Source organism: Mycteria americana, chromosome 2, assembly GCF_035582795.1.
Source record: "Mycteria americana isolate JAX WOST 10 ecotype Jacksonville Zoo and Gardens chromosome 2, USCA_MyAme_1.0, whole genome shotgun sequence".
NCBI lineage: Eukaryota > Metazoa > Chordata > Aves > Ciconiiformes > Ciconiidae > Mycteria > Mycteria americana.
Genome location: NC_134366.1, coordinates 170,122,111 through 170,138,227, shown reverse-complemented (window position 1 = coordinate 170,138,227; position 16,117 = coordinate 170,122,111). Strand labels below are relative to the sequence as shown.

The window sequence follows — 16,117 nt, the reverse complement described above, 5'->3', positions numbered from 1 at the left end:
GCTTCACTCAAACGCTTGTCTCTAGTTAAACCATGAATTCATGTACTTGAGTTATAGTGCTGTGAGTTCATAGTCACCAAGAAAGATTACTCTATTTTCATCAGTGTGAGACAAAATAAGATCCCATGGATTTTTAGTGCTGCGAACTAAAGACAGGTAGGTTCAAGATGCAGTACTTTATTTCACGTTTTGTGTCAGTGCTGTCTACAAGATCTGTCTAAAATGGTTTGAAATACTATTCGAAGTCTGTACAAACGGAGTATTGAATTTCTGTGTTTCTGTATCTAAATTTGGGTTGTTGATGTACAAGAAAATTGAATTCAAGCTGGAAAGGTGCAAAATGCTATGAAAGTGAAACTGTCTAATGCAACAGACTAGCAGTGGCAGGTTTATTCATCCTAGGAAAAAAAAAAAAGACTGGTGAGATATGGCTGATTCTTATTAATGTATGGGAGTAGGGAAGACAAACAGGGAGGATTGCTGTTTGAGCTAAGGACTTTACTTTTATGAGAACAAACAGACCATGAACAAGTTGGGATTGAAAATAGGCAGACTTTTAGCTGTAAGAGCAGTGAGTTTAGGGACAGCCTTACAGCTGGATTAGTGGAGACAGAAGCCCTAACTGAGGTGAACCTCCATCTTTTTAGGAAGGAGATTTTCACTGCATGTGAACTCAAGTTCTGGGTTTAATATTTCTTAGGCTCAAGTTCCTAAAACACCTGACTTACCTTGGACAGTTTCTGCTGGCTGGAACAGCATCCCATGAGAAATGCCTCTGGTTTCATCTTGGTGGGGAAAGGTACTGGCAGCCTCTACGCTCCTGGTGTATGCTTGCTTCTTTGAGAGAAAAGTTGCTATAAGAAAAAAAGGATGAGGTGGCTTCATATGAAAGTGCCAACCCAGTGAGTTAGACCAGCCTAACTCCAGCGGTGTAATTACCCTGGTACTGCAATTCCAGCAAATCTTCCCATAGACAACCCTGAACAGTGTTGCAAAACTTTGACTTTCACATTTTAACTCATCTGTCTTCAAAGTGCAAGGATTAATGTACCTCAAAGTTAGTACTGGCTCAATGGAAACCTGAACAGGACAGTAGAGTTGGGCAATATATTTCCATTAGCTTTCTTGGTTTCACTTCCAAAAATGCTTTCTCAATCAGAATTGAACTTCTTCCTTCACAGAAGTGTTTTGGTTGAATTATTTCAATTTTTCAAAGACAGTTGACAGAACGCACTTAAAATTTGTAAAGGAAAACTGAGAAATCTCTTTTTACTTGTATTTCCAAGCGTAAGTCTATTTTGGGAAATAAATAAAGAAGAAATAAAAAATACACAAGAAATTAAAAATTGTACATTGGTAAGAATAAGCTCAATGCAAAGCATTTGAACAAAATGTTTTTCTTTTTTTCTTTTTTTTTTTTAGTGAAATACATGTACCCCTTTGATGAAATCTATCTATAAATCCAACTGAATTACTGCTTGGTCTATATGTGATGTAATGGGGGAAATTATGATGGACTCCACTTGCTTTGGCTGTTAGATCACTGAAGCCAGGTTGCAGCTAATAAAGCTGCTGCAAAATTAGAGTGTCTGCAGGGAAAATAGCCTCGGCCAAAACTGCAGCCAGCCAGAGTCAGAAGACGTGTTTGGGAGTGTTTTTTTCAGAGAAGGGGACAATAAATGCTGTAACTGATGTAAAGAATCTATGATTGCAAAGGTCTAGAAGCAGGAAAACTTGTGTCCATCTGGCTAATTCCTTATCGTGGTCATGAAGGGACAGAGAATGAGAAGCAAAGGCAAGGGAAGAGGAATTGGTTGTTCCTCCACACTCGACTGTTCACTTGCCGAGACAGAGACTACCCTGGAAGAAGCACTTTTGTGTCTGTATAACTTTGTCTAGATCAGACCTTGTACCCCTTTATCTGTATTAGTAAAAGTCATGTCTCCTAATTGATTTGCTGGCATGTTTTTCTAGCAGGGTGTCGTGGTTTAGCCCCAGCCGGCAACTAAGCCCCACCCAGCCGCTCGCACACTCCCCCCCGGTGGGATGGGGGAGAGAATCGGAAGGGTAAAAGTGAGAAAACTCATGGGCTGAGATAAAGACAGTTTATTAGGAAAAGCAAAAGCCGTGGACACAAGCAAAGCAAAGCAAGGAATTCATTCACTCCTTCCATGGGCAGGCAGGTGTTCAGCCATCTCCAGGACAGCAGGGCTCCATCACGCATAACGGTTACTTGGGAAGACAAACGCCCTCACTCCAAATGTCCCCCCCTTCCTTCTTCTTCCCCAGCTTTATATACTGAGCATGATGTCATATGGTATGGAATAGCCCTTTGGCCAGTTTGGATCAAATATCTTGGCTGTGCCCCCTCCCAGCTTCTTGTGCACCTGGCAGAGCATGGGAAGCTGAAAAGTCCTTGACTCTCTGCAAACATTACTTAGCAACAACTAAAACATCAGTGTGTTATCAACATTGTTTTCAGCACAAATCCAAATCATAGCCTCATACTAGCTACTATAAAGAAAATGAACTCTATCCCAGCCAAAACCAGCACACAGGGACTGAAGTTGAGCACAGTGGAGAATTGCTAACCCTTCCTTTAGCTGCCCTTTTGGATGGGGGAGCCCTGGTTTCTCAAACAGCTGAAAGGAGAATCTGCTCAAAATACCATGTGTCTATTAGTATTTGCTAAAAGTTTGAAAAATGTCCTTTTTTTCTTCCGCATGGGAACAATCTGCGGTAGATAAAGCACGAAATAAAAACAGATAGGTGGGTGAACTCATGGCAAGTTGTCTGTGCTCTTCTAAGTCTCTTAATTGCATAGAGAGGAGAGTCGTAGAGGCAAAATGCAATTGCTTCAGTGAAATCACAGCTGAACCGCTTCTCTAAATGCCACTCCACGTCTCTCACTGGATGTGCCGCGTTTTACCAGACCAGCTCCGACAGCATTTGATGTCACACTGATTTGCAAACAGAGCTCTGTGGACTGCAGTGGATAATGACATCACAGGTACAGAGGACGTGATTACTACAGCATTAATAATTTGAGCCACTCTGCTGCGTGATGGCCTTCAGTAATGTTTGTTTAGCAGGGTTTTTGTTGAGATCCAGCTTCTCGAGCCCTGGCAGTATCAGACTGAGAGCTGTCTCGGGCATTCAGCAGGTCTGAGAGCAGAATCCTGTTAACCCGGCAAAGGCTCAAACTTAATGTGTTTTTAGTTTGAAAAGATCTAATCCTTCAAACAAAGAGAAATCAGAAATTTCTCGTGCCCCTTTTCTGTCATCGCAGCATAGTAAAGGATGAAGAAACCCATTCATTTTTGGCCTCTTGTTAAGACGTGAGGCCCTACGCTTCTTCCTGATGTATTTTTCCCTGATCCGCCAGAGTGCTGTTTGGATCATCCTGCCAACTCTGCAGGTGGTGAGTCCTTCATCTTCCCCCCTCATGGATAGGTCTCAGATCATTGCCAATAAACGGGCAGCAACCAAAATCAGTTACAGAAAACTATTAAAATTGCCCAAGAAGGCCATTTATAGAGTGGATTGAGGAAAAATAATGCTTATTGCAATTACATATGTGCAGTAGAAGGAGCCTTTGGGATGTAAAGAAATGACAGCATCAGGAAATGTTTTCTATACGATGAGGACATAATGTTATAGTGATGACCAGTCAGATCTGCATATCCAAAGAGGATATTTTGCAGGCCAGGGAACTGATAACTCTGCTACCGTGGTCCTGCATCTATAAGGACTGTGCACAACTCTAGGAAAGATCCTGAAAGTTTCTGAAGAGCAAAAGGGATCTCAGACACGTGCAATAAAAGAGATCACATAAGGAGCTGCTTCTGAAGAGACATTTAAAATCTGAATCTAGGTATAGGTTGTAAAACACCTATTGTCTTCCCTGCTGCAGGGCTCTGCCCCAAAGAGTTCTGTTTATAGCTAATGTTGACTAAGGGATGAAGCTGTGACTATCTCCAAGAAGTGTAAAGGAGCAAGTAATGATGGAGAGAAATGGGGTGTGTTCGATTGAGGGCTATAAAAGAACACTGTGATAAAAGGCAGCATAGAAAAATACAGGCTGTGTATCAAAAAACCCCTTCCTAATAGCTGGATCTGCTAGACAGGGGAATAATTTCCTAAGGGAGAGAGCAGAAACCCTGTTATTTCAATCATTTAAACAAAACTGGACAAAGCCCTGGAGACTATATTGTAGGGAACAATCATATGCCAGCCCCCGGGAATGGATAACATGACCTGATAAGTCTTTTCCTAGTGTTTGCTATGATTCTCTTCAGATTGAGGACTTGTTCTGGGCATGATTTGTCTTGGGACTAGATGTGATGTGAGCCTCAGGTCAATCCTCTGACTGGTTCAGAGAACAAAATGGAGAGGAGGAAAGGGAAGAAAGGTGTGCAGGGGCAGTCAGAAATAGAGGGCATGGGAAAATGTTGACTCAGAAGTGCTACAGGGCTTTGTGCAGTCAGGTATCTTAGTGCCAAAGAGATGTAAAACACACTCTGGTCCAGACGCAAAGGTTTTATGCTGAGCTGGTAGTGTGCAGGCTCCAGAAAACCTGATCATTTGGTGCTTACCAGAAAGCTCCCAAGATGTATGAACCCAAAGAGTCACGGTCAACTTGCTTGTCCTTGGACTTTGGAGGTTTGTTTTTCTTGCTGTTACAAGAATCCAGCTTGTTGGCTGATCTGTCTTGCTGCGTCCTTGCGATGCACACACGCTCTCCTGGTGGTGTGCCTGGCTGCCGATTTGTACCGCTGTTGATCTCTTCAGAAAGGTGGCCAGGCTCAGTTGCAGTCCAGGGAACTGTCAACTACTGCCCAACTGGAAATCCAGAGCAGAGCTGCTGTTGGTTTCGGGAGGAGTTGGGAAATGGTATACCAGAAACATGGCCCAAATCACTGCCGTTTTCAATGCTAGTCTCCTCACAGAGCTGGAGAGGAACCTCTTCCCGCTTCCCAGCCTCTTTTCTGAAGCAGAGGAAGTCGCAGAGATGAGTAGAGATAATGTGGTCATGTCTGGACAAAATTAACGGGCACGTGTTGGCATCCTTGATTTCCTGGGGGGTGGTATGCCAGGTGGCAATTACCTCGGATGCTCTGTCATCTTATTGAAAAGAATTGCGAGTGATCGCAGACATCTCTTATCTAAGCAGTAAAAGTAGAGGCTGTTTAAGTTCAACAAGAGGAGGTTTGAGATATTCAGGTCTTCTGTGTCATATAGATGAGCAGGAAGATTGTCAGTGGTTTCATGTGGCCATTTGAAAATGTCCACTTTCCCTCATTTACTTTTTCAGTAAAACCCTTTATAGTGTAAATTTTACACAGAAAAAATGGAAAAGGTTCACGTGCAAAATTAAAAAAAGAACAACAAACTCAAACAAATGCAGAACTGTCAAATATTTTGGGTTTTTTAAAGCAATATTTTTCGAGTTTTGTCTTTTGCTAGAAACAAGTCATTTCTTGAGCAGCAGCAGTAGTCAAGCCTGGTTTCCTGTGAACTCCAAAACATCCCCCAGTTCTCTTGAATCTTGATCTCCATCCTCATCCTCGCAGGCAGATAGGTATTCCATCGCAGGCTGTCTTGTAAGGTGACGGAGACATCCTATTCCTGCAGTTGTCTCCCATGCCCCTATGTCTCACCCCACCTTGCAGGACCCCCAGGTCCTGTTTCTTCCCTGTAACTGGCCAGAGAAAGAGCTGATCACATTGCAGCTGAGTCTGCACTATGTGTGTGTTGATTTTTGGCCCTTTTATGGGTATTCACAGCTTGGCCAGATGGCAGGCCCAGCAGAACAGATTACTATCAAGTTCACATTACAGCTGCTTCTAAGTGGTGGAAATTGGTGAGCAGCTTCAAAGGTATTGGGGAGGAAAGGCAGATGGGCAGAGAAATAGATATAGGTGGCTCATCCTTATCAAGAAATGAGAATAAAACCAGAACTATTTAGAGAAAGAAGAGTTTCTTATGGCTTGGTTTAAACCTGTAAGCCTATTCCTTCATGCAGTAACCCAGTGGATATCTGAAAGGGCCAAATGTTGTGACCAAATCTGTGCTTCCCTGTTAGGCAGAAGCAATATCTCTCAAAACGGGGGATCTGTGTCCTGTTGGGTTATAAGTTCACGAGGAATACAAGATCTTTTCCAGGGGAAGCAGAGAAGCTCCCATGTCTCTCCAGCTGTGGGCAGGGTGGAAACTGCCTGGATACACACCTCTGATGGGCATGCAACTGAATGAGCAGCACTTCCAACTACTCTGCCCCAATGAGCTGAACTGATTTGTCCCCTCACTGTCCCAGGCAGGCATCCAACAGCACAGAGGAAAGACCATCCTGTGTACATGCTGCTGGTGGAGTCCAAGCAGGGAAGGAGGAGGAAAGCCCAATCTAAGCAGTCTGAGAACCTCTGAAACACAGTTCTCCAACATGTCCCATGGAGGTGACCTTACCGAGAGCCTTACTGGGACTGGGACACATTATTTGCCTTGATCTTCTAAGAATCCAAGAGAAGTCTTCTCAGGAGGGCCAGCTTCTTATGGGGAACACCTAACCATATTGCATGTGATCCTCAGATGAAACCAGCCAAACCTGAAGTCCTAAGTCTTACCCTGAATCAGAAATGAGGATGGCAGTGCATGACTGTTTCACAAAATTAAATTGCTGCTTTTGGACCACTGTCATTTAAGGTAGTGTGAGAAACATACTGTCTTCCCAAGCTGGACCCACAGGAGGACTACTTAGAAGTCTGTCACAGCTGATGGCCTCAGTTCTTGCTCCATCATGGGTGTAAGAGTTAAGGGCTGTGTTTTTCAGCAGTTGCCCAAGCACGCTTGACACAGTAGTTTTCCTGTGGTTGTATCTTCCAATGGGACATGGTTTAACAACATCTGGTAAAACTCAGGGGAGGGAACTGATGCCAACAGGCAGCTTGGGCAATGCAAAACATTTGCCATGCTGGTATTTACTGCAACTTGGTGTGGCTGGAAGAGAAGCTACAGGAGAAAAATTACTATCAGTAATGCTCCAGAGCAGGAGGTTCAGGTTTCATAAGGCAGGAGGTATTGTGTGATGGCTGCAGACCAGCCCAATGGAAGAAGTGAGGAAATGTGGTGGAGGGATGAGTGGCGTGGAAGCTGGCATTGTGCTGAATCAGCAGTAATTTTCAGTCTTATAAGTCATTTTGGATGAGACCTTCAGCTCTGCTGCTGGGCTGTCGTACACCAAGTTTGCTGACCGGCTTTGGCTGCACCTTCACCTGCCAGTCAGTGGATCACAGAGAGAAGCCATTTCTTCTCCTCCTCATTTCCTTGCTGGACACCGCCTGTGTGTACGTGTGTGCCTGCCTAGCCAGTCAGAGCTGCTTTTGAAGCTGTTTTCCCTGAACATCTTGAAAGTTTGGTTCCAAGATCAAGAAGAGACATCTGTGCTCATGGTGGGGAGAATAAAGCGAGAGAAGCCTGCTGTGTCCCTGCTGCCCAGAACAGGAGGTCTTCTGCAGGTCTTGATACAATCAAGACTTATTATACTTATTATATTTATTATACTTATTATACTTATCGCAAAGCGATAAGTGTAATTTCCAAGGTGGCGTGGCCTTACCTCTGCAGTCAGGACATGGAAGCAGTCATAACAGAGCAAGGGTGAGCCGGGGTGAGGGGCTGTGCTGACCTTGTCAAGGGATTTTGGATTTGAGGTTGCACCTGGGGGTTGGCACATCCTTCCTTCTCTCACACAATGTCCGTGTCTTCACAACACGGGATGATATCAACCCGTATTGCTGTGTGTCCCTGTAGGGAGCCATGTGCCATGCTTTGACCTGACATTAGACTGTCTTTTGAGCATGGAAGGGGAGGATGTCTTTGAGGATGGAAGGGGAAGCTGTGCAAAGTAAGAGAGATTATTCAGTTGATGTGCTGCAGTGAGATCGACTAACAAGGGAATGAAAGAAAAAGGGAGTCCTGGAGATGTTTGGGGAGAAAGGCAGCAGGTTTCAGGGAGAGCCCAGACATCTGTGAGAGAGAAGAGGGAGCAGTCAGCGGTGCTCGTGTGCCAGGAGGCTGGTATAGTTACATGGCCGCTTTCATCCAGGTACAGCAGCATCCGTGATGTGCTCTCGATTTCCTTACAGGAGAATGCCTTTGTCCCGGTAAATACGTTACTACCAGGTAGTTAGATGAAGTATCTCTGTGATCCCTATTGAAACCTCTTTCATCTGCACCACGAAGGCCACGTTGTTTCTTCTCCCTGCTGAAAGCAGGAGCAACAAATCCAGCAGAAAGCCAGCCTCTTCTTTGTGGCAGTTTCTCTGACGTAGATGAACCTCTGAAGTGAAGTGTGTGACATCAGGAAGATGTTTTAATCTGAATTATGCTTGCCCATCTGAGTAACAGGTGCCGTTATCCTCTTTTCATTATCTCACAGCCAGGGCTGCTGCCAGCATGAGTAAGAAAGGTTTGAGTCACAGGGATGGAGTAGTTCATTTCTTTCCGGAAGCTGTTGTCAGAGACGACCAGGCTCAAATGTCCATCACGGAGATGAATGATGTGTAGATGAATGAAGGGAGAATCCTCCTCCTGAGAGAAATAAAGCGTCCCTCATGAATAACACAGAGTGTTGCTTCAAGATTCAAGACATCCAAAACCTGTTGTACATTGAATGTGAACGTGAATGAGGGTTAGCTGCTCTGCAGCTACACGCTGGCCTGAATGCAAACTATAAATAACTGACCACTGCCACATTTCATTGTTATTTTTTAACACTGACCATGTATTTGGCCTGGTACCAATGCACATCTAGAGACAAACCTCTCCAAATCTCTGAAAGAACCCAGTGGAGAAAAACACCCTATGCTTTGCACCACGCAGGCTCCATGTATGCTACTAAGTAGAGCAGGACCTGTGTTTTGTAAGACATGGAGGCCAGCAGAGATGGCATGGAGAATGCCAGTATCAGCTAAACACACGTACTGCCCCAGAGTGGTGCTTAGCTGCAGTGATCCCTGGCCAGCGTTAACCTCCATGGGTGGACCAGGCATGGACATTGCCTGGGACAGTGCTGGTTGGTCCAGGATAAAGCCATATTGGGAACTGTGCTAATGATTTAACAGTGTGGACAGTCATGGGTTGGTGGTGGAATCCATCCCTTGTCCCAGTTTAGTTTTCTAGAGTCGCCTTGCAGTCTTGGAGGTGGTCACTATGTAGATGCAATACACCGAAAGTATTCAGGACTTTTTCCCATAAAGTTTTATTTTTGTTACAAATTTACTTATTCTGGGCAGTCTGCATCGTTGCAATAGCATGAAATTGTTTATTGAGACACTTTTTGCCCCAGAAGCAAAGTGTGATTCAAGAGAATTCATGTTGGAGGACAAGACAGACTTTATGGGCCTGTCTATACCCTGCAGCTGAGCGTGGTGCAAAGATCACTGATGTAGATCAGAGCAAGCTGGTCTGTCCACATGAGGCTATACAGCGCCAGAGATACTTGCTTAGGGCCTGAATGCAGACATGGCATTTTTGTTGATAAAACGTCTATAAAATCATGAGTGACACAAAGAAGGGAAGCAGGGAATGATTGTTCCTGGTCTTTTCCATAGAGGAGGTGGGGACATCAGATGATAGTAATGGGAGAGAAGTTCAAAATAAAGAAGTGATGGTGATGTTTTTAAAGAACACATGGTTGATCTATGGACTTTCTTGCCACAGGATGTTGCAGGTGCTAAAAGTATATACACGTTCAAGGGACAATGCCCGAGCTCATGGAAGAGAAATGCATTGTGTGTTACTAAAACCAGTGAAACCATATCTGGCTTAGGAAATCCCTGAGCTCCAAATGATGAAGCTGGGTACATGAATACTTGTGGGGAATGTCACATATAATTATACCATTCCTATACTCTTCTCCAGCCATCTGCTTGTGTTCGCTGCTGAATTCAGGGTAGCTGTGCACTGCGTTCCACTGCATGCTACGGTTGTGGCCTGGTACACTAGCATAACGTACCTTTAGAAGCAAGAGGAAGCTGTTGATGGAGTCCTCCTGAATGGACCTCACATAGATTATAGTGAGTTTCTCTCTGTGTCTCATCTGAAAGGCACCATGGAAAAATGAGTTTTGAAGGAGGCCGAGCGGGTTTTCTGCAGTCTTTAATAGCTACACTCTGGCAAACAAGAAAATAGTATTCCTTTTGTTCCTAGAATTACATATAGGTGCACATGGTCTTCGAAAGTTTTCCACTGGAGAATGCACAAGGCCTGGAAAAATCAAAGGCAGGGAAGACCTCAACAGAGTACTCATTTGGTGTCTGACCCTTTACGTCCCTTGCCTACACCTTCCTGCAGTTCTGCCTGATGTCTGTAGCCCAGCCTTTCTATAACTGGGAGGAGACGGCTTTTGCAGTGGATTGGTGCTCTGCAGTCCAGAATTGGAATAACACTCTGAGACATTTCTTCATGCCAAACTATTCTTCTTGGTGCCAACCCAGATGAGCTCTGTCTTGAAAGCCTAAGCAGCTGGGAGGGATTATAAAAGAGAGAGAGAGTACTGATGACATCAATTCCAACCAAGGTGAAAGTTATTTAGACTGTCCTTGAGCATTCAAATTATATCTCATTAAATATCAGACAAACCTGCCTGCTGTGGTCATATTGCTGTATTGTGGGACCTCAGCAAACTGGTTAGTATACTAGAGTAGTATAGATAGTATTTACCTAGGTATGGTCCAATGTAAAGCTCCATCTGTACCTTTCTCACTGTTATCTCAGCCCCGTAACTTGTTAAGGGATGTATTTGCTATACCTATTTAAGGTCTTCTGTTTGATCTTTCTTCTTCACCACAGAAGAATGAGAAATACCAATGCCATGCTTAACCTTTCTCTTTCAGCCTTGTGTTTCTTATGGTTCACATGGAGTCATCTCTTTATACTCTGGTAAAGGGCAGTGGCATTCATGTAGAGGAAGTTAGGCTGAATTTTGGTAGCTGAAATCTGCTACCAAGGCAGTTGCTTCTGCTTCTGCCTTTACTTGACACAAGTAAAACCCAACTACTTGGAGACTGACCATGTGCACTGCAGAGAGCTATTTCCTGGCGTTAATGATCCTCTGTGCCCCTCTTCCTCTGGCAATTACTGACCTTCTCATTTTTCCCAGAGGCAGTCTCTGATGTTAAGAAGACAGTAGTTTGTTTTAAATTTGAGATTTACTGAATGTCAGAGAACATGCACTGCTGGAGTTTGCTTTTCATGCATTGCTCTTGTGTATTGCTGGATAGATTCTGTAATGCTAAAGTAATAGAGAATTAAGTCTTTCTTCGGTGTATTTTGAAACCCCTCATTTCAGAGTGCTGAAGGCAATGACTAAGGTGCCTATTCCTTAAAGCCATGTTGTACTGGAGAAATCTATGACTCTGATCCCCTATACATGAAACCATTTGTAAACTCTTATTCCAGCTTCATGAATAAAGTCCTTTCTTTACCCCAGCTTCATGGTGAAAATACAGTAAAAGACATTTATCTGATATTGTGGAAAGTGAGTAATACATGGGGCAGAATAGAAATCAGAATTTCTGGATATTCTGTCTACCTATGTGAATTGGATAGAAATTATAGCCTGCCAGTGTCTGTGCTTTCCTATCTGTAAAACAGTGATATGGATATATTCCTATCTCATAGGAGAGCTGTGAGTCCCGAGTTAATTACAAAGTCTGTGACAAATCTTAGAAATTAAATTGTGAGATAGTGTGTAAGGATATAATATTAATGTTTTTTAATCTCCCTAAACTGTCTCTGTGGATATCTTTAGTGAGAAGGATATAGTGATATCAAAAGAAATCTTTTTTCACCCCAACCATTTTCTTTAGAACCCAAAGTGAAAGCTGTTTCCACTAACTGCCATCTCTGCAACCATCTGGAAAATCACATTTTCTGAAGCTTTCCTTCTCTTTATCAGCTGTAACTAAAGCTATAAAATGGGAAGATGTCCCTGGTTTAATTAACACCCCTGTAGTTCAAAAGCTGATCTTAGTAATGAGAGGCAATTATAGCCTTTATTGAGGGACAGTCAGGTGGAACAAACCCAGCATCAATCTAAAGAAGACACTTCCCTTTCCAGGTAATTTGGAAACTGCTTTTTATGATGAACAGGCTACCTGGCCCAATACAACAGGTGAATCTCTTTGTTTTGTAACAGGAAAAGAACTTCCTATTTTGATTTATGTGCTTCTTTTGTAAACTAGTTTTTGCATCCCATCCATCTGCCAATAACTAGCAACTGAGCTAAGGAAATACCTGTTGCTTTTTGAAGGACATTCTTGCTGGTTTTCTCATTTTATTTTCCTGTCCACTGCTGCTTTTCATTTTGAAGGTTGCCTGGTGTTCATATTTTTCTTCTAGCAAAACTGCAGACTCTGTGGTGTGCCCACATTCTGAGGGGTATGCAGAGTTCTGGTCTCTGCACCTCAAAATTATGTAGTAGAGCTAGAGAAGGTCCAGAGAAGGACACTGAAATGATCAAGGGAATGTGATTTCTGCTATATGAGCTAAAAAGGCTGTGGCTTCAGTTCAGACAGGAGACAACTGAAGGCAGAGGTAAAGCTGAGTTTAGCTGAAGTCATGCAGGTGATGGATAAGGTAAATGTAGAACTTTAATACTAGAGCTCATGGGCTCTAGCTGAAACAAGGAGGTCTGCTTGAAATTATGAAGTACTTTTTTACACAGCAGATAGTGAACTTCTGGAATCTGTTGCCACAGGAGGTTGGGGTGGTGGGCAGTGTCAACAGGTTAAAAAAAAAATTAGACAAATTCAGAGCAGCAGGTCCATAAGCTGAGGTGATGGGCAGGGCTGAGGCAGTACAATGGGAATGGTCTGCAGAGACCATTGATCTTCTGGTCTGCCTCAGTAGTATCTCAGATGCTGTCTGGCTTCCAGCTTCTGATCTGTAAAAGTGCGAGTCCCCTGTGTTTCATCCATCAGCCTTCTATGGATATCCTGATATCTCAGGGGTCTCGAATGATGCTAGATACCTCTTTCTGGAAAGCTCATTTAAACTCTCAGTGTCTACATTGGAGCTAGTCACTGAAAGAGGAGCTGTACTCATGATTAAGACGCCTGCGTTTGGCTGTTTGCATGTAGTTGTCTACCTGTGGAGTAGGTGTCTAAATTCTTCTGCAGTCAACAGATGTCTAGTCAGTCTAATGGGGACCTGATGAATACAGTCAATGGAACAGTCAGTAGTGTCATTTCATCTCGCCATAAGGTAGACTTGGGATGGTCAGGTAAATAACTCACTACTGGCTGTTTTCATTAAATCTTTGTTGACTGTAATGGGAGCTTGGATACCTAGCACACCTGTAGATACCAAAATTTAGGTATATTAATCTTGAACTGAGTTCCGTCCTGAGATTTCTATTATAATGACTGTAGAGAAATAGGTGTCTCCTGAGAATAACTCATTGACCTCTTTTAGACACCTAGGTGTAAATGAGATAAACTGCACTTGGGAAGTGCGTATTTATCTTCATTGACTTTAAGGGCGGTCTAGATAGTGGTACCCACGTGGTCTATGCACACCATGGCCAGGTGAGTCCCAGCCATCCCATTTTGGAGACTTTGGTACTGTCACTTAGAATCTTAGCTGTAAGATTTGTAGATTTTTAAAGCCATGTGATGTGAAAAAGTGAAATTATAATTTCAAAACAGACCTCACATACACTTATGGTTTGGTTTAGAAAAAAGGTTTAGCTGTGACTTTACTGTCTGTAAACTACGCTGTGAAACATGCTACATCCTGGATTATTTTAATATCCTGGCAAAATTGCCTTTGCCAGACTAGCTGTAAAAGCTGTAAAACTATAAAACAAGCTGGTAAGTTGTTTATTCTTCAATAATTAAAGATAGAGCAGGCATTAAATCCCTAAAGTCCTATGGTGTTCCAGCAGTGAGTGGCTTTCATAGGATGTCTAGGATAAAGGTTTGTTCAGTACGGAAGAGTTTGGAAAGGAATTTCTTTGTCAGTGGGTCTGTGGATGTTGTTAACTCCATGCTGCCAGCAGACACAGAATGTGGATGCCATCAGTGCACTCTGGTTTTGGGACAGGGCAACACCAACTCCTCTCAAAAATACTGTGGACAAGTCCACCTATTTCCAAAGGTTCCACAATTGCATGTGATACAGGGTGGACGTGAAATTTCTTTAGCGAATGAGTGCGATATAATCTTGTTTAGGAGACTGCACCGTTATTTGAAGTAGGATGGATTGCCCATTCTTTCATCTTTCCCACTCCCCTATGTACAACTTTGTTGTTCTGCGTCGTATTTGCTTCGGATACAGGACATAGGTGAGGAGATAGGAAGACTGTGTGACCGCAATGTTCCTGTAGCTTTGGATCTGGCTGCGGCATCCAAGTCTCTGCGATTCATGTGGCTTGTGTGAGAGGAGGAGCTGTGGTCATCACCTGCCTTGCTGACTGTCCTGTCTTTTCATTCCCTCTCCCAGGTTATGGACATGCTGCCCCAGGAACGGATGCAGGGAAGGCCTTTTGCATGTTCTACGCGGTCCTGGGGATCCCACTGACACTCGTCATGTTCCAGAGCTTGGGCGAGCGCATGAACACCTTTGTCAAGTACCTCTTGAAACGCATCAAAAAGTGCTGTGGGATGAGAAGCACCGAGGTCTCCATGGAAAACATGGTCACTGTGGGTTTCTTCTCCTGCATGGGAACACTCTGCATTGGAGCAGCAGCCTTTTCCCAGTACGAGGAATGGAGCTTTTTCCATGCTTACTACTACTGCTTTATAACATTGACTACGATAGGGTTTGGAGACTATGTGGCCCTGCAGACCAAAGGGGCCCTTCAAAAGAAGCCTCTCTACGTGGCTTTTAGCTTTATGTACATTCTAGTGGGGTTGACAGTCATTGGGGCATTTCTAAATCTGGTTGTTCTCAGGTTCTTAACCATGAACAGCGAGGACGAGAGGCGGGATGCCGAGGAACGGGCGTCCCTGGCAGGGAACCGCAACAGCATGATTATCCACATCCAAGAGGACTCCCAGCATGGTCGGCCACGGTACAAGGCCGAAGTAACAGACCTTCAGTCAGTTTGTTCCTGCATGTGTTACAGGTCCCACGAGTACACCAGCCGGGTGGTGTCCCACCAAAATTCGTTCAGCTCGAAGCTGAACCCCCAGTACTTTCACTCCATCTCTTACAAGATAGAGGAGATCTCGCCAAGCACATTAAAAAACAGCCTTTTCCCATCTCCTGTCAGCTCCATCTCACCTGGGTTGCACAGCTTTACAGATAACCACAGGCTGATGAAAAGGCGAAAGTCCATTTAAAGGGATTTGTCTTCTTTTGCTTTCCTTGTTTTCCCCAGTTCTTCTCCGTTGTTTTGGTTTTTCTGTTCCTTGAGTGAGACGGAGCGAGGCCAAAGGGAGTAGAGAAAGCCAGTCCTCCTCTGAGACTCAGCTCTTGAGCATGAAGCATGGATTATTACTGTTCCAGCAAAGTATGCCTTACATTACCCCCTCGGTGGATGTCAGAGGATTCAAGGTGACGTGAAGTGGGTACCAAATCCAAAGTTGCACACACAGCTGGGAGCCTTCATGTGCCGCTGGCACTCCTGACCTAATAAACTATTTTCCTCACGAGCAGGTTGCAGCGTGCGTGCTTGTGTGCGTGCTGGGTGCGTGTGCGTGTGTGTGTGCGCGCGTGCAATTCCACAACTAGTGCCATGTGACAAAGATTAAAGCATCAGGTATTATTTTTTTTTTTTTCCCTTGAAGCAATTGTGTTCCAGCCTGCTTTTAACTTTTAGATTGCTTCCAAAAAGAACGGGGAGGGTGGGAGGGGAGCCAATTTGTTTTGTTTTTTGCCAAGACAAGCATGCGCCATAAGCAGTCAATATACCAGGTGTATCATGATAAATTTTTTAATGCTAGATTTTAGATTGTATTAACATTAAAAAAAGGCAGGAAAAGATGGATCATTTTAGCTTGCCAGTTCAAAATTTTAAAAAAATAAATAAAATAAAGCATGCACTTTGTAAAACTGGTATGCATAATAAAAACACAAGAAAAACTAGCAATGGAATTAATAATCAAAAGCA

The 16,117-nt window shown here is 43.7% G+C and overlaps 1 protein-coding gene across 1 annotated transcript in view; it reads left to right on the top strand.

Annotated features, from left to right (window-relative positions):
- Positions 1-15,746, top strand: part of KCNK9 (potassium two pore domain channel subfamily K member 9) — an 86,119-nt gene extending 70,373 nt beyond the window's left edge. Inside the window, exon 2 of the mRNA XM_075495768.1 lies at positions 14,506-15,746. Within this exon, the coding sequence (XP_075351883.1) occupies positions 14,506-15,347 (842 nt within the window). The 3' untranslated portion in view covers positions 15,348-15,746. The remainder of the gene's footprint in view (positions 1-14,505) is intronic.
- Positions 15,747-16,117: the final 371 nt, after the last annotated feature.